The sequence below is a fragment of the Trachurus trachurus genome (genome assembly GCF_905171665.1).
Source record: "Trachurus trachurus genome assembly, chromosome: 13".
Taxonomy (NCBI): Eukaryota; Metazoa; Chordata; class Actinopteri; order Carangiformes; family Carangidae; genus Trachurus; species Trachurus trachurus.
This window is the reverse complement of record NC_139892.1, coordinates 33,982,425-34,001,175: the sequence shown is the minus strand read 5'-3', so window position 1 is coordinate 34,001,175 and position 18,751 is coordinate 33,982,425. Positions and strand designations below refer to the sequence as shown.

Genomic DNA, 18,751 nt, shown 5'->3' with positions numbered 1-18,751 from the left:
CACTACTAAAGGGAAACTACACTTAATTAAACACCCAAGACACAACTGGAATAGCGCCCTGTAAAAAACATAGCACTATTAGTTTCCCCCCCCTTCCTCTTCAGTGGAATAACATAAAGTTGTCTCATGACAGAGGAGAGGCTTGTCTCATAAAGAAGTTTCTAAAAAATCTTTTTTTTTTTTTTCATGAACTGCTGTCAAGAATGAACAAGGAGGAGGAGAGAGAGAGACAGAAAGAGATCAAGAAATGAGGAGAAAGAGAAAACACTCCACCCTGTGGAAAGTAAGGCTCTCCCCTCCATTAAATCTGTCACTTCTCGTAGTCTGCATGTCCGCGCGCGGGACGAGATGTAGCCCGTACTGAAGGCAAATGTTAACTCTTTTCTTCTCCTATCTTAACCAATCGCGGTCAGTGGATACGATGATTTTCTGTGCTGGGACACAGAACCATGCGAACAGAGGATTCAGGCGATTTTATTGTCACATGCAGCAGACAACTGCAGTGAGACTAAGTGGCCCCGGCTCACCACCAGCTATACTGATAAAAACAACACAAATACACAAAAAAATTAAGAGTGCGTGCAAATTTGAGTTGAGTTTAAAACCAGGATCGTTTGTGAAAAGAAACTCCTCAGTCTCTCAGAGAGAATGAGTTTTGTAAAGAGTGCAGAAATGCACTGTACTGACAAGTTATGTCCTATAGAGGTGGGACAATAATTCAGATTCCTTTATTTATGCTCTATAGCAGTGGTTCCCAACCTTTTTTGGCTCATGACCCCATTTTGACATCACAATTTTCTGGCGACCCCGCGATCATGTGACTGCGGCCGTCAATCAAGATGCGTCAGCTCCGATAATTCTATACGCTGCATTTTATTTGAACTCGATTTATATTAGAGAAAGTGAAAGTATAGAATACAGTTGTTTAAGATTGTGTGAGGTGTTTTTAATCATAACAATAATTAGTTTTTAAAAAATTTAATCAGTAATTTTTCTTTTAACAAGTACTAGACATTTCAGGCGACCACATTTGAATTCCAGGCGACCCCGAGGTTGAAAAACACTGCTCTACAGTGAGTGAAATATCAATGCAGCGGATGTCTTCTTCATTTTAAAAATATTTCTTCTTCATTATATAGAACTTCTTTCTATTCTGTCATTTTCAATTTTTACTAAAACGCCCAACATTCAAATTAAAGACTGATCTGCCATACACAGTTGGTAGCAGGATCCAAATGATGCCACATGTTACAGTGTTGGCATGAAAGTCGTCCATTACACATCTGCAGTAGCACATGAGAGCACACTGCGTTATCTCGTTGTGTTTTGTTTTTTACCCAGCATCAATATCCCACTGAGTTTACATAGAAATTTGGCAAACTTCCACTTCGCACAAAACTGTTGACTGCATTTAAAATAATTATGTTTTTTTCTCTAGCTCTCTCTCTCTCTTTTTCCCGCTTTGATTCGAAGCCAAAAAAACCTCGACACCGAGCTTCTCTGTTCAACCAGTCACAGAAGTGATCCGCTCTTTGTTCAGCCAATCATGCGACAGTTGGCCACGTATCCTTTGGACCATCCATCTCTCTCTCTGCACTTCCTCCTCATGTCGGCGACTCCGCCAAAACCCAAAATGGATAGACAGAGCAAAAGAAAAAAAAAGGAAAAAAAAAGAAAAAGAAAGAAAGGAAGACAAATTTCAAATAGAAAACCTAATGCGCATGCTGAGAAAGTGTTTCATTACTTTCAAAAAGACTGTCAAGGTTTCAGTCAGGACACACATGATCCTTGTTTCATTTCTCTTCCATTCTCCCTCTCACTCATTTTTCTCTCCTTTTTCCACAAATAAATTACTGAACGTGTGAGTGAAACCACATGCGAGTGTGAGTGTGTGTGTGTGTGTCAGCGTGTGTGTTTGTGTGGTTCCTCCTGCTTGTCCAAAGTGAACTGACAAGTGCAGGCAGTGGTTCCATTAGCTGGCAATTTGCTCTCAAGTTGTCCGGGGGGGTAGAGAGAAAGAATGACAGAGGGTTTTTTTTTTTTTTTTTTTTGGCAGTACGACGCACATGGCTCTGCTTAGGACGAGCTAAGTGAGGTGCTCACACACATAATCCTAGGCCATCATTCACACACTCTCTCACGCGTACACACTCCCGACGCGGACTTGGAGATCAATGCTGCAGATAATGTAATAGAAATGAAAATGAAACTCTCCTGCACATATTCAGATTTACTAAAAGAAAAGAAAAAACCCGATGATAAATGTGCGCTTTGAAATATCAACACTGTTTCTGAATATTACTGAGACTGTGGTAAAGATAAACTGCATGTGTCCACGCACGGCTTCCTCCACTGAGTCTCAGAGAATGATGGCATCCATATGGTTTGAGCTAGAGCATAACTAGAGTACAAGGTAAACGCCGGCTGACTGAGGTTTGTCCATGGTTGCTCTCTCAGCTCAGGTCTCTGTGGACTGGCTCAAAACCTGGCCGCAGAATCACACACGGCACATAAACATACCTCCCTCCCTCTCGCCCCGCGTGTGTGTGTGTGTGTGTAGTATGTTTAAGAGTGAAAAGAAGAGCTGTGGACAGACGGCGGCGTTTATCTGTGCATAAATTAAGAGCAGAAGCTGTTAATTAAGGAGGAAGGGGTGGGGTGGGGGGGGGTTAGCACAGATAAAATATAACTTTGCTAATCGGCTACTTGGCAAGGTGACCTCTGAGTGCACCTGGCCTCATTCGGAGACCTGCTGTCCTGCTGGGCGAGCGGCACGGGGGGACAGTGTGCAGGTCCGGCTATAAGCAGCAGGCAACTGGTAGAGCCCCCTCCTCTTTACGCTCTCTCTCTCTCTCTCTCTGTATGTGACACTCTCTCCCTCTCTCCCTCTCTCTCTCTCTCCCTGTGCTCTTCCGCCCAGAGCGTTATTAGACCCAGGGCTCCGCAGCGGCTCCAAACAGCTCAATGACAACACACAGGGCCTGCCAATTAGAAATAATTAGACAGTCATTTCAGTGGCAAGTCTTTTTAAGTGCATATATAACGATGCAATGATGCTTATTAGCCGGCCTGAGCCGGCGAGGACCAGGGCCTCAAACGCTTTGGCGCTGGAGAAAATAATTATGCCAGTGATCACAAAGCGAGCTGCACATCTCTGTACTTCACCTCCACGCGTTTCAAAAATCCACTTCATTAGCTCCCGTAATTAATCCTCCATTAATTGCAGGAAAAGCCCAGTTTACCTCCCTTCGTTTCTAATTATCATCTTATAAATAGTTATGGTTATAATTAATGTGTTCATTAGGCAGGATATTTCTCTCAAAGCCTCGCTGGGAGCCAAAGGTCCGGCTCGGCTCTCTCTGAAGCCTAACCAGCCAGAAGGTGAGGCCATCCTGCCTGCATTTGCTTTTATTTTACTACATTCAACCTCCTAATTGGCATTTAAAACCCAATTTGGAAGAACTTCAAGAAGCTTAAATAGGAAAGACAGACAGAGAGAAGGCAGGAAGGGAAGAGAGGGAGAGAGAAAGAGAGATACATTTGGTGTTCATTTTCCTATGCCAGAGCTAAAAGCGTTTCTGTCTCCGTCTCTCTCTTGGTCTGGCCAGGCGGATGAAGCTTTTCTCTGTCATAAAGTGAACACAATGAGGGCTGATTGCATGACATTAGTCTTTGGCATTATGGAGGTTTTTATTTGCAAAACGGTGCGAGCGTTCCGCTACTGAAGAAATAAAAGTGGGAGTGTCACATTTGTGTTGGATTTCAGGCTTCAAACGGCCAAATTCTGTCTTTGGTAAACAGACATAGAGTCAGTCGTCTGGTTTCTATGATACTTAAATTAATCACAAAGGTTCCTGTTCATTCACACGGCTTTCCAAAAGGAAAATTACTCAGCACTCCCAACGATCAGAGCTGAACACTTCAAAAAACACAGTAAAGCCAAAAATATATATGTTTTTTTTTGTTTTTTGTGTTTGTTTGTTTTTTTGGGGGGGGGACTTTTGTTATATTCTATATGTTATAATGTAAACTTGAAAAATCTATTACTTTATTTACACAGTTTTTGGGAGGAAAATCTAAATCATGCAACTTGACTGGTGCCTCTGTAGCTCTGGATAACAATATTGCAATATCAAGACAAAACCATCATAATACTGTCTGAATACTTTCCTGTAACTGCAGTTTTGATGAATAAGTATATTAAATGCTACTTCTAACAAAGCAAATGGTTCCTGTGAGATTAATTTGAGTAGCATTCGGAGAAAACATATTATAAAGGACAGAAAAGCTTATAAAAACTTTTTTTTCCTATTAACTTTAAAGAAACTTTTTGTCTAATTTGTCTTTTCCAAACATGTCAGAAACCAAAAAGCATCTCTTTCACAGAAAAGAGATCATCTTCCCATCTACACTAAAAATTAGACCATAAAAATGACTAGAAAAGAAAAGCTGTCATGTTATCACTGTCACTGACACTGTAAATAAATTCTTTGCAGGATAAGCAACCTGCTAATTTAACTTCTGGTTGACCAGGTAGACAAACTAAAGAAATCATACAGTAACAGTACTGATATTGTAACCAGTATAGTAAGAATGCTTTCCTTGGTATCAAAGGATGATATTTTAATTTAATTCATCTCAAATGAAAAAGTGTGAATTTGTTTTTTCCACTTTCTGATTTTAAAAACACAAATCAGTTGCTTGTCACCACCGACTAATCACCGATTCCTCCTTCATGCACCAAATTACAATTACAAAAAAAAAAAAAAAAAAGAAAACTGCCTTTCAAGCCAGTGTTGTAACATAACAGGCTTTATGTGTCATTACTCACAGTTTGTTTAACAGATGGATAAAAAGAGGAAAGGGACAACTCTTTGATGTTAAACTAGTCTTTGTTTGGGATTATCGGACTGACTCTCTCATTTGATCGTCCATGTGAGAGCAGAGGTGTGATGCCTTTTGTGAGGTGAATTCTGCATGCGTGTGTGTGTGTGTGTGTGTGTGTGTGTGTTACTCTGTGCAGACTCTACAGCTAGGCTGCTACCCAGGGGAGTGGGCTAGTGTGTTGTGAGCCTGCAGGATGGAGGGGTGCAGTGGAGTGGGGTTTGTTGGGAGAGAGAGGTGGGAGGGGGGAGGGGGGGGGCAGCTTGGCAGAAGTGAGGGGTGAGAGAGGAGGAGGAGGAGGAGGAGTGGTGGTGGTGGTGGGGGGGGGTTTCCTCTGGCGTTAGAGGGGAACACTGCTTGCGGCGAAGCGGGGATGAAAGAGGCTGTCTGTGTCAGTCACTTATTCCTCCCTTTGGTAAATAAAGGTTTCTGACAACAAAGCCGAGCAGCGCTTGACTGGCCTTTACAGCAGATAAATAAAAAAGACAACACAGAGAAAGAGAGTAAGACAGAGAGAGAGAGAGAGAGAGAGAGAGAGATAAAGGGGGGGGGGGGGGGGGAAGAGAGAAACAACAACAACAAACACGTTCAGATCTCCCGACTGGAAGCATGTTGATTTTTATGGAGTAGGGAAGACGCAGCCGAACTAAACCAGGTCATCTTTCAGTTTAAATCAACACTTTGCAAGTCCGGTAATGGGGGAAGAAGGAAGAAAGAGCTAGATGTCATCCTGCGGAGAAAAAAAAAAGTGGGGGAGAAGAAAGGATGTGTAGACTACTAGAGCCCATAGAATTACAAGACAGATACATGAAAAGCAGCCAGGAGCCTGCTCTTAAAACACGTAACTGTAATAACGCCGCTAAGTGAGATAACTGCGTCCCGGAGTAGAAAAAAATGATTTTGGGGCTCGTTCACATTCCTCTTCATCTTATTTCCGATCCATCAGCGGCAACAATTCCTGCCTGCCTTCTGGTTCTCTCATCACGGCAACATCTCGCCACTCTGCGCAGGAACCACGGATTCCACTTGTCATGTCCTCAGAACACACTCAGGGCCGTTTCCCTTATGAAGGCAGCGACACCCCCAAACACCTGCTACATCACCACACACACACGTGTAAGTCGGAGAACTTTTCGTGGATTAATATATGTTTCCCACCCTGCCTGCCACCTGACGGGGGAATTGCTGATCCAGGTGCAGCGAAAAAAAAGCAGCGCGGCCACACAAGCGTTCTTGATTTCCCTCACCCCGCCTCTGTCTCCTTGCACTCAACCACACCACCGTCCTTCCCTTTCTCTCCCCCCCTTACTCCCCCCATCATCATCTACGGCCTTTCCCTCTCCTCCTCCTCCTCCTCCTCGTTCCCGAGTTGCCTGGATGACCTTGCGCGCGCTCCGTGTCAGTGCTAGGCAGGAAAAGCTATCTAGCAGATGTACGACACCTCATCTCATACAGGAGGGAAAATTGCAGTGTGAAATAAATACCAGGCCATTGCTCAATCCTGCACACACACACACTTACACACACACACTTGCACACAGACACACGCCTCGAGTCCTTCTGTGATCTTCAGTCCAGAAAGCAGAGCTCATGTTGTGGAACTGTAACATCCAGATTACCTGGGTCTAGCAGCCACAAAGTCATGGCGGAGCGGCAAAGTGGTTAGAGGAGGAGGCGTGTCCCATGCAGCCAGGAGGCTCCGGGTCAAGTGCTGATGTACGAGGCGTTGTACCTGCTTCAACGTCCCTCGCCGAGGCTCTGAGACTATAGCTGCTCTGGGCGCTGGATTCTACTCAACCCTGACCTCTGACCTCTCTGAAGGAGGCAGGAGAATGCCCCTTAGGGGACCACTGAAATGTCTCATTATCATTATTATTACATCCTACGTTTCATGTCGCCCCCTTAAAGGTATAGTTTGACAATTTGGGAAATTCCTTTCCTGATAATGCCTAATGGAAAAGACCAAAGATACCACTCTTGCAGCAAATAGCTTCATTTAGCGTAAAGACGGGGAAACGGGGAGCTGTTTAGACTCGGTCCAATGGTAATCAAAGCCAAAGACCTCAAATTAAAACATTACACTTCATTTGTTTTATCTGTGGGGGAAATAAATAGCCCCAAACACATCCAATAAAACAGAAGACCAAGCCACAGGTCCATGCACCCACAAAACAATCAGATCTGGAAACAACATCTTTGCAATGAGTCATCAATACTGAACGTAAACTGAGTTTTCACGGAATAAAAACGTGGCGGTTTCAGCCTGTACTTGACCACGGCCACATTTTTTAAAAATTGATCGTCTTTTAAGGCTAAAAGGCCATGTCCCACCCGCAGTCCTTTCCCTCACGCTCCAACTAAACAACCACTTCTGGACTCGTCCCCCGACCTCTGGCTACCACGGTGGCTGAGATAATCCAGCCTCTGGTTGTCAGGCCCAGCGTGGTGGGCGGTGTTGTTTAGCTTGCTATCTCTCTCTCTCTCTCTCCCCTGGGGTAAAAAAAAAAAAAAAAAAAAAGACAGATAATTAGAGGTCTCACTCTCCTTAGAGTCATGACAGCACCCCGGTGTTGCTGCCGCTCCGGTGTTAACAGGGCTAAACCCTGACGCTAGCACTCTGCCCTGCTAACTCAACACAGCCCTGAAATATTAATGAGGAAATTGTAAGCGTTTGTGTGTACCCTGCAGTATACGCTCACTTATACGCGTGCATGTATGTATGAGTACTGAGCCGTTCAATGGGATCCTCAGCTTTTGATGGGGACAAGTGGTGCAGGGGCATTGTCACACACCTGCCGTATCTTCCCAAACTGACAGAATGACTGACTGAGCCACACACATTTAACCCCTGCTGTGGCTGCCCGTAAAAAAAAAAGGGAAAAAAAGCCCCGACGTTACACGGGCGTTCCACCTAAAGACGTGCTCTGTGATCCGGCTGTGATGAGAGGCCTTGTCGTGTCTTTTGTTGGACCAGATGACTGTACGCTGCTGCTGCTGCCACCACCGTGCTCCACTCTGCTCTTCCCCCAGCGGACTAGGCCGTGATATACAACCCCCTCCTCCTCCTCCTCCTCCTCCTCCTCCTCCTGATGAACATGCATTCACGCAAATTTTGCCCATACATGCATACGCTCAATCAACCTCACACATGCTCTGTTGCTGGAGCCGCAGCTAGGGCAGGCAGGGAAGCAGGCATGTGCGTGCACGCGCCTGCACACACACACACACACACACACAGAGCCTGATATGCCTGCTCACATCAAAGAGAATAAACATTAATGGCAAATAGGTAATCTGCTCCTCTTGTCTGTTTTACATTTCAGGGCAAGATTGACTGCCTCTGGGGGACCTGGCCCTCCTGTGATTGAGGGCAGGAAAGAGAGAAAAAAAAGAGGAGAAAGAGAGGAAGCAAGGATAGATGGTAAACACATGATAGAGCATTATTCTTATTTCATGTATCTCTTTATTTTTTATTTATACATGAGAGACTGAAAAGAAGGTAATAATATTCCCTCCCTTCAACCCACTATGGTCCTAATCTTCTCCCCAGCAATATTCTGATGCAGACGTTATTATTCTCACTTCTTCTGAATATTATCCCTCTCTCAAGCCCGGCTCACTGTACCATACCGACGCTCCCTTTTGTCTCCGCTGTTCATTTTCCTCCTGTAGGTTCCTCTCCTCTCTCTCCTGCTCTGACTCCACTTATTCTCTCCAGACTTTTCCATTCTCTTCTAACTTGGCGTCCCCCCCACTCTCTCTCTTCCTCCTCCTCCTCCTCCTCCTCTGGTCGGTGCCTCCCTTGTCTCTTTTCTTATTCTGGAGGTGGTGCAGGGTTGGTGTGGCCGGGGTGGAGGGCGGCAGGCAGCACCTCATATCCTATCTGCGTATCAATCATGAGGTCCTGTCCACTCAATCCTCCTCTGATCCATCAGCCAGCCGCTCAGCCAGCTCAGGCAACCTCATTCAGATACACACACACTCACACACAACACTGACTGATGGCACTCAGGGCACCTGTGCGCAAGTACACGCCGACCTGCTTCAATTCCACAACTCCAGCAGGTATGGAATATGCAGCATCCCGCCGCAGAATTGTAAAAAAGTGCAAGATTTTAAAACTGAACTTCCTCCGAGTGCTGCAGAAACCAAAATGAATCAATACTGAACACATCGTAGTTTCATAAGTTCTCTAAATTAATCCTATTTTGTGTCTCAAGAAGCTATTATCTCTGTTGTCAACAAATACATCAATCATTTGCTCTGTAACACATAACAAAACCGTGAAAAAGAAATTACCCAGAGTTGTAGGTGGCGTTTTCTAATCCTGTGTTTGGTCTCAACAACAATCAAATGAAATTCAAAGATTTGAGAAGCTGGAGCAAGAAAAATCATTTGGCATTTCTACCACAAATTGAACATTTGAAATTATTCAAATATTAAAATTGTTGCACATTATTTTTCCTAATCCATTTGACTGATTAGGCGTTTTAACTCGGGGCTGCATTCATGAGATGACACCGCTGGATTGTTCTGAGGCTGGAACCGGGGGAGCACATGTGGTCGCCACCGACAAAGTTTTTTCAGACGCAAATTGCAGCTGCCATGGCATAACGGCATAAATCTATCATCAGTGTCATCATTTCACACATCCCCACCTCCGACGCCGCCTCCACCTTGTAACACCCCGCCGCGCACGCACACACACACACACACAAAAACCCCTCCGCCAACCAAACGCCAGCCCAACCCACCTGCTCCTCGCTTACCGCTAAGCCGATTACACAACGCAACCCTCCTAATCACAGTGCATTGTTTGTAAACACCGATGTCATCGACTGTAGTTCTAAATCTCCCCAAATCCCCTCCACCTTTCATCTCACACCCACGCCAGTAATGCCGTTTTTTCGACTGATGTTTTAATCACCGCTGGCGCTGTGAGTGACTGCCACTGTACCGCAGAGACCAGAGGACAGGACGTGTGAAAACTGTTGGGCTGTGGGTTTTTTTTCCACCTCTCCATGGATTTGTTTTTTAGCGCCCGTGCTGAAATGTGTCGCTTGTTCTGCAGCCACCGAATGTTCTGTGAACACCGGATGGTTGAGAGTTGGGAGTCTTTTTTCATGGCGCCATCAACCGACCGCCGCCGCTTGTGTCGAAACATCTCTGCTGCGCCTGTCCCTTCATCCTGTCACCTCTGTAATGAAGATATTAAAACTCTTTTTTTCTTTGTGATTAAAATGATCTCTGCTCTCCCCCGCAGCCATACACAAGTAAACAAAGGGGCCTCGCTCGCGCATATATTATGACAACCTTTTCTTCAATTGTGCGTCTGTGCACGTTTCTATGTGCCTGCGTGTCCGTGTGTGTGCGAGGGATTTAAAAAAAAAAAAAAAAAAAAACAGCACAGTTTACTGGTTCATTAGCACCAGATTAGCTATGCTAATGACATGGACCACCACACACAGAGACTTTGCCTTTATGTTTCTGAAAGGGATACATGGCTGTGTGTGTATGTGTGTGTGTGTGTGTGTGTGAGAAGTGTGGTGCAGGTGTGTACACATTAGTCTTGCATGAATAAGTTAGTCTCATGCTAAAAAGACAAAAAAAGAGGAAAGAAAACGAGTCAACTACAGCGATAATAATCATAATTCAACACACTATGTATGGGTAATGATGTTTTAATTGCATTAATGAGTGAAAGGAGAAGAGCTGCCGCCAGAAGAGACTGGACTGCTGTTGCATATGACCTGCTGTCTCAGTGGGTCTCTGTTTCATTAATACTCACGCAGTACGGCGGACAGGGGAGGGACAGGGGGGGGACATGAGTACGTGCACACGCAAAGTGTTAATACAGACTTGGATGCAAGTTTCCATGTGGCTCCATTTGACGACATAAGATATAAATACTAAATGATGTGATTGTTTATGCTGCAGTACACTTCCAAAAAAGCTTCTTTAATAGGAAAAGTCTGCGATGACATTCCACGTACTGATTTTTTCATACAAACACCTCATAAGTGTTTCAAGTCGTTTTGCCTTTTTTTTTTTTTTTTGTCAATCCGAAATGATAAAGCAAATAAAACATGTCTTTTTAAAATATTGTTAAATGCGTGTTTATTCTGGAAGAATTCTTCTGACTAACATCATCATCATCATTATGTTATTACCACAGATGAAAAGTTATGTTGCAAAATCTTGGAAATGAAGGATTTTCCCTTCATTAATCTAAACCAAACTCTCATATGACAAAACTAAACCTACAAAGTGTTTTGAAATTCAACACTGAAGGTATTCATTCCAACACGCAAAATGAGCAAACCAAATCTGAAGTGCTCTGAATAATCTGCATCTAAGAAATGATTAGAGTTGGCGGCTGGTCAGTGCTGGACCTGATAAAACGTGAGAATTCAGTGAGCGGTGATCGTGTGTGCCGTGTGTGTGTGTGTGTGTGTGCGCCGGTGTTACCTCCTGTCTCGGCTGCGTGACCTGTGTGAGCGGTGGCTCCTCCCTTTGTCTCTCCCTGCACTGCGGCTCCTCCTCCTGCGGGACGAACTGTGGGACGAACTGCTGCTGGAACGCCGTCTTCTCCTGGAGCACGCAGACAGAAAGGGACAAATGTGATGTGTGCTACTGGCACGACTATTGAAACAAACCATCAATCAATGCAGCAGGGTTCTTGTTTATACAATTAATCCCTATCTGGTATTGGCAAATCAAAAATAGTCAAACATGTAAATAGGTTCTTGCAGCCCAGTGTGGTTCATGGAGAGAAAAAAAGATTCCCAATCACTGAGAATACACATTTGTTATTAGAAATTATAATTTGACGCTATCACATTATGATCCATACTGCCATAACAAACATGATTATCTATTATTCTCTGTGTTCATCCTCCAGTTTACAGCCGCTCAACAACATCATCCCTTTCCTGCAGTTCTCATCTGGATTTGTTGGTCATTTCAAGCGTAAACACGTCCGAATGTCCCAAATAACCTCACTTATTATCATCGGCGCTGACGGCTACTTTGCATTAGTGAACAAGTTTGTCCCGCAAACCCAGAGCGGCAGAGCCACGCAGGCTGCCCTACAGTTCCTCCACAGGGGCCCTTTGGTGCTCTGCTGCTCTTTAATGTGGCTACAGCCGTGTGTGTAGCGTCTATTTTCCCAAACACCGCTCACACCGTGTTTCTATTGATATCATGTAGCGGGAGGTATTTATAGGGGAGAATGTAAATGCGGAGAACCCTCCCTCCTTTATTCAAACAGTTTGAGCAATATTCATTATTTAAAAATCTCTTCTTTTGTTTCACCACAGCCAAAAATACCCAAATCTTTTTAGCACACATACACACATACAAAAAAAAGAAGAAAAAACCCCAAAAACACACTCGGTCCTGTGGGAACACTGCAAGATAGAGAAAAGGAAAAGAGAAAAGGGAAAGCAATACAAATAACACAGAGGCTGAACTATCAAACCAGATTTGTACCACTTAGAGAGGCACAGCAAAGATCCATTAGTATTCTAAAGGCTGGATCCCATGAGCGAGGCCTCATGAAATAACTTCCACAGCCCTTGTAGAACCACTTCATACATTACACAGAGGAAACACACACAGTACCGAGCCGAGGAGTTTTTTTAGGAAGGTGGCATTCGCTCACAAAATTTTCACAGAAGCCCCGCGCAAATGTAATGTAATAAAACATAATGGCTCAAACACATGTGAGTGCAAGCTGGTTAACACACAGGCTTTTAACACAAACACATCGAAAAGGTTGGACTTCACGTGTCTTGTTCACTACCACACACACTTTTTTCTGTCTTGCTCCCACTTAATATCTCACATTCATGTCATAGACTCAATTACTCTTTGCACACACACACACACACACACACACACACACTAATTATGTGGTTATGATGTCATCCGCCAAGAGTATAAGCACACCTCTGTGTTTCCACATGTGAGGTCTCTTTACAGCATCTGTATGTATGCAGGTTGAAAAGGAGTGATTTTGACAGAGGGATACACATACACACTCGCACGTGCGCACGCCACGTACACACAAGGTCCTTGTTAATTGATCAAAACGTATGGCTAATAGATGAGGGACTGTGGTCCCAGGGTTTACACTGCCCACCCGGCCCCACCCTGCGCAGACAGACAATGACTTCCCATCAGCAGTAATGGACCTTGACCAAGTCTCATAAATAATTACCATCAACTGGCCTTGTCTGAACAGCCACACGCAGCCGGTGGCAGCTGTAGATGGATGGATTGATGGATGGATGGATGGATGGAGGAGGCCAGGTCCAGCCACTAGCCACATGTAAAGATGTCTGATTATTACTGAGCCTCCCTCTTCCTCAGCGACCGCTAAATATCAATGTGCGGATCTTTCATAAACATAAGAAGCTTATAAAAGTATTATGAGGTCGTAGGTGTTTAACGTGTCAGCTATTCCAAGGTTTAACTTATTTTCTGAAAAGACTGGACACAAAACCAGGCATCTAAATGAGCCACACCAATCCTAAGCGTCCAACTTTTCAAAATAAAAGAATCAAACCTATATGCCATAATGCCAACCATCTCACCTGTCCTGTAGAGCTCCGTTTCATCTCTATAGTGATTTAAAGAGGAACTAAGCAGGATTCTTCCCATGGCTATGCTACATTTTTACTCTAATTAAAAAGCTCCGGAGTAATGTGATAGTTAACTCATTGAGTGCCGCGCTCCTTTCCAAAGTTTTAGTCAAGTGTACCGGCAATTTAGACCATTTTTGACTTTTTATGTAGAGCCATAGTGTATTCTATATTATTGCCACCAACACATACTGTAGCTCAATTGAAAGGTGAAACTTTATGCTTCAAATGGCCACAAACCGTTTGTTTCTACGTGCCTCCGTTCCTGAGAAAAGTCAAGCTAAACATGGCTGGGTTTCACCAAAATCCCTCCTTTTTTTCTAGAAAAGGAGATAGAGCGTCTTTTATGAAAGGTGCGCTGTTTGTGTCTGTCGCTCTTCTGACACTCGCATTTCTGGATCAAAGGGCTCGTATAAGATAAATATATACAACAATTGTTGTTCTATTCACAAAACCACCATCGGGGGCGGGGGGGGCGCCACTAAACAACAATAACACAGACGCACCGTGCCGTGTCACAGCTTCTCGCCGCGGAACGTGAGGGTCTGTCGGCCACCGCGGCTCGGGAATACCGGTCCCGCCGGTGGTCGCGGTCCTTCTGTGGTACGGGTCGGTGATGCCGGTCTGCTTTGGTCCAGAGACCATCAGATTTTACCGCGGGAGGACTTTGGGGAGGACACGGTGTTGCTCGAGATGAAGACCGGGCGGGACAGTCGGCTGAGAGCTTCCTGTTTCTGCTCCGAGCTGCTGCAGCCTCGCGGGTGAGAGCAGAGCAGCTGCTGCATCCACATGCAGAACTCCGTTTGCAGAAGCCGAGTTATGATAAAAACTTCCAGATCATGAGCTGTCATGTGACTTTGATCGTCATCTATTTCAGTTCTCCTCGTCGTAGACTCCCCAAATTTACATATAATGTGTATTAAAGTGTCTATTTTCATAATTTAAAAAAAAGCAAAAAACGTAAAATCTCGTTTTTGGCACTCAACGCATGGGAACGAAAAACGAGAAATTACGTGGTTGGCACTCAATGAGTTAACTACATGACTTAAGTTGTGACTTGTTGCTAGTGAGAACGGAGGCTCTCTGCCTTCACCTGGCGTCTCATGGCTGAAAACCAACCTTGCAACATCAGTGTAGTACCTGGTCGCCTGGTCTCTGCACACCACCACACAAACACGCTCCGTAACCCGTAATCTTTTGTTTATGACAGTTAAAGCTGTACAGAAAAGAAAATTGAATTTGATCCCACTGTGGGTCCTAACAATAGTGTAGTGGATCCGTCATCCGTCAATCAAACGTCTGAGAAACACACACACACCGAGCTCGGTCTCGCCCCAAGCTTTCAATATCCCGCCCGCTCGATAACGACCAATCAAATTTGTTTTCCTTACTCAGGGTATATACAGGAATCTTGAAGTTAATTTTAAAACCTTTTTAAGACTTTTTCAAGACCATATCAATATTTTTTAATACCTCACCGCCACTTCAAGCTGTAACCATTTACATCAGTGACACTTTAAACGTAACAGTTTTAGTTTGTGATAAGAACTCTAGACCACTATGATACAACAGAATTCAAAATAGGCTGGGATAATAAACCAAAGACAAAGTTTATCAAAAAATAAAAAATAAATCCATTGCTCCACTCGCTCAGCTTGGACGACAATGGTATCTGAGTACCATTTCACTATTCTGATAAATTTTAGACTTTATAAAGTTGTGAAAAGACTTTTTGATACTTTTTAAGGGTCTTGATTTTCCCAAAATTGATTTATCACCTTTTAATACTTTTCAAGACCCCGCGGATACCCTGTTACTCGGGTAAACTCGTGCGGCAACTCGTGACAACTCGGCGCGACAAACAGGACAAACTGCCATTTCTGTACAGACTATGCAGACATACACGTTGTAACATCGTATTATGTTAATGTTATCCATGGCTACATGTATTGATTTTTCGACGGCTTCGTTGTAAGCAAGTGCACGTGGCTGAGAGGAGGGTTAGCGAAACAGCAGAAAAGCCACCAGACTTGCATAGTTCCTCTTTAACACAAAAATAAGTATAACTTTTTATTGTGTCCACATGTGTTCTTCTTGTAGAAATCATATGACCGACAAAAATAGTGGAGACTTCATCATAAAGTCACTGAATTCTAAAATAAATTGAGCAGGTTCCTCAGTATTCACAGTCAACGGTACAGAGGACCTTCCCTGTCCGCAGCTCTATGTGAGTAATAACTGAAGAGACTAAATATTCCGTCCTGCAGGTGTCTTCAATCATCCTAGACGGGACGCAAAACAACAAAAATGGATAGCAATCTCACCAGGGCCACGTAATCAAAACGGAAATGTAAACAACTGCACTTTTACAGTCAGACCGCAGCATTTGTTTCAAAGGTGGTTTACATGTCAATAAAACAAACTTTTCTCAAAATCCTAAAGTTTATTCCTCTTCCTTTTGAATTAAGTTGAAAGACAGACTTAACAATATACGATCCAAAGTGCTTCCAGCCATCTCAGTTATTATTCAGTAATGGCATTTCTCCCTTTGCCCCCATGGAGCCAAAGTAAAACAACAATAACCATTTTTTTCTCTACATTAAGTTATCTATAATGCAATTACCAAAAATGATGACAAGAATGCCACTTTCACAGATGGAAAACCACAGGTCTGAATAATAAAACTGAACAATGGCTAAAATCATGACTTATGGGTGCACTTGAGAAGAACAGGGACATTGTGAATGTAGTAAAATCTGTGGTTTTCCTGTCATGACAAATGTCAAAGTATCTGCTGTAAACGAGGCTATCAGAAAAAGAGATTTGCAGCAAAGTTACTGGAGCTACACTGATAGGCTTTAAAGTGTATCTGCCTTTTTAATTCATTATATGTGCTATAGCTGTCAATGCAACAAAGTTAGCCGAGAACTGGTTTTCATTTGTTGTTTCTGGAAAGAAGTCTCTCTGACAGCAGAATGTAAAAGTATGGTCAATTTAAATGTTAAAGCAGAAGTAAGCGATCCGGTCGTTTTGGCTAACTTCTTGTCAGCCAATGGAGTTAGCAGTCCCCGCCCTCGTCATGGATCTATTGGTCCTCGTCCCTACGTCACCACATTCACGCGCATCCCTTGGCTGCACACACAGAGAGGACCGCCCCTTTATGCCGTTCTCTCTCCTCATTGGATAAAGGTTGTAGGATACAAGGAAAGTTTTCTCCTCGGCTTACAGCAGAGCAGAGTGACTGACAGACCCGTGTTTCGGACCAAACACAAGTGATTGCTGTCGGAAGATATAACTATTTAAGACTTAGGCTATATTAAAGTAACATTGCGGAGTTTTTCGGCCTTAAAATAATGTTTCCAGACTCACTGCAATGGTAGAAAAATGGTTAATAGGATGAATGGTCCTGCCGCCGCAGCCTGAGCGGGGTCGCATCGGCTGAAACCGCACTATGTAACTTCCCTGCACGGGTACGAATCACCGCCTTTAACACAAATATTCCGCTTACTTCTGCTTTAAAATGGTAATAACTATACTTTCAAAAACAAGTGTATCAACCTCCTGAAACAAATGATACTAAACTAAATGTACAAGGGAGCCAAAATAAACAATTTAACCATCTGTACAGACAAACAACCCATCACTGAAAAAGAAGAAACACCAAACAGTATATTGAACCTCTGCTTTAAAACTCAGAGAGGACTGAATTCGCTGAGACTTTATGAGCCTCCTGTGATGTGTTTCCTCCACAAGAGGAGCTCCAGGAGGTTCAACACAGTCTATTTTCCTCAGGGTTTCAGGAAACAGACCGGCCTGCTGTGTGTGTGCCCTCTCACCTCCTGTCCCTGTCTCTGGAGCGAGACCGGCTGCGACGACTGGACCTGCGGCTGCGGCTGCTCCTCACCCTGCTGCCGGACGACGAGGATGAGGAAGAGGAAGAGGACGATGAACGGCGACGCTGCTTTTTCTTCTTCCTGCTCCGTCCGTCATCCTCACTGTCAGAGGAGCGCCGACCCATGCTGGCTGTGTGTCTGTCTGCTGGAAACACAAACACACAAGAGTAGGATCACCGAGCAGCAATCTCAAGGTTTGTCATGAGTGATGTTCCCACCGTCCATATAGCCTAACATTGGGGAACCTCATGTACAGATTGATGTGTAGACTAAGGGAGTCAAGAAATTAAATTATAAGGGGTCTTACTGTGATTAAATTATGTGATGTAAGGAACTTTCTCATGCTTTTGGAGATATTGGAGCCAAAGTCTTTATGTTTTGTTTTGTTTTTTTTTATCTCTGGAGTGAGAGCTCCAGTTTGATTTATAGCAGTGGTTCTCAACTGGTGGGTCGGGACCCAAAAGTGGGTCGCGGACCCGTTCTGGATGGGTCGCGGACAGCTGGTCAGAAAAGTAAATAATATTTAATGCACATCTGATGTTGGAGATGTCTTTTATTTTGAAAAATAACTTGTATTGAAAGGCACAAGAGACACGTGAACACATGCAGTTGTAATGGTCCTTCTCAGTTTCTTATTATTTGCTCTGAATGCAAAGATATCAGTTTCGTATTGTGGCCTGAATGCAGTGAATCTTGTTTTGTTTTGTTTTGTGGGTCTTTATTTTGTGCAATTTGATATTTATTAACTTTTGTGACTATGCTCTGAATGCAGAGATGCATTAGAAGTCAAATATATCGTTTTGTTGGTCTCCATTTTGTGCAGTTTGATATTTTTTTATTCACTTCCGTACATGCAGTTGTCATGGTCCTCCTCAGTTTCATTCATGTGCTCTGAAATGCACTTTGCTCAATAAAGAACAAAATGAGTTTTTAAAGGCTTTTAAAAAATAATATTGGTTTGAATTCTATAAAAGTGGGTCGCGACTTAATGACCATGGGACAATGTGGAGCCCAGAGTGAGACTAGTTGAGAACCCCTGAATTATAGGCTGTCTGTGTTGTTGTGTGTGTTTGTTTTCTATCGTTTTCTATGGACCTCATTTGTGTCTGAAATAAAGCTTATCATCATAATATCTGAGCTTGATACACAATAAACCAAGAGCGACGTGTATTTGCTATACAATAAAACCCACACAATGTTACATAGCCTACACAATGTGTTGTGTTATTGTTGTTACGTTGACTACTGACATCTAGAGATGGGTCTGTTTGTAGAGCTGGCTAATATCCATCCATATATCTATCAATAACATAACAGTCATGTTTGCTG

The 18,751-nt window shown here is 43.6% G+C and overlaps 1 protein-coding gene across 3 annotated transcripts in view; it reads right to left on the bottom strand.

The window, feature by feature from the left end:
• The window catches only part of rsrc1 (arginine/serine-rich coiled-coil 1), a 133,500-nt gene that overhangs the window by 114,404 nt on the left and 345 nt on the right, over positions 1-18,751 (bottom strand). The window contains exons 2-3 of one of the 3 annotated variants that reach the window (XM_083985478.1): positions 17,366-17,567; positions 11,353-11,475 (exon numbers count right to left, since the gene is read on the bottom strand). In XM_083985478.1, the coding sequence (XP_083841604.1) occupies positions 11,353-11,475; positions 17,366-17,547 (305 nt within the window). In that variant the 5' untranslated portion in view covers positions 17,548-17,567. The remainder of the gene's footprint in view (positions 1-11,352; positions 11,476-17,365; positions 17,568-18,751) is intronic. The other 2 variants (XM_083985480.1, XM_083985479.1) reach the window with 2 other exon arrangements.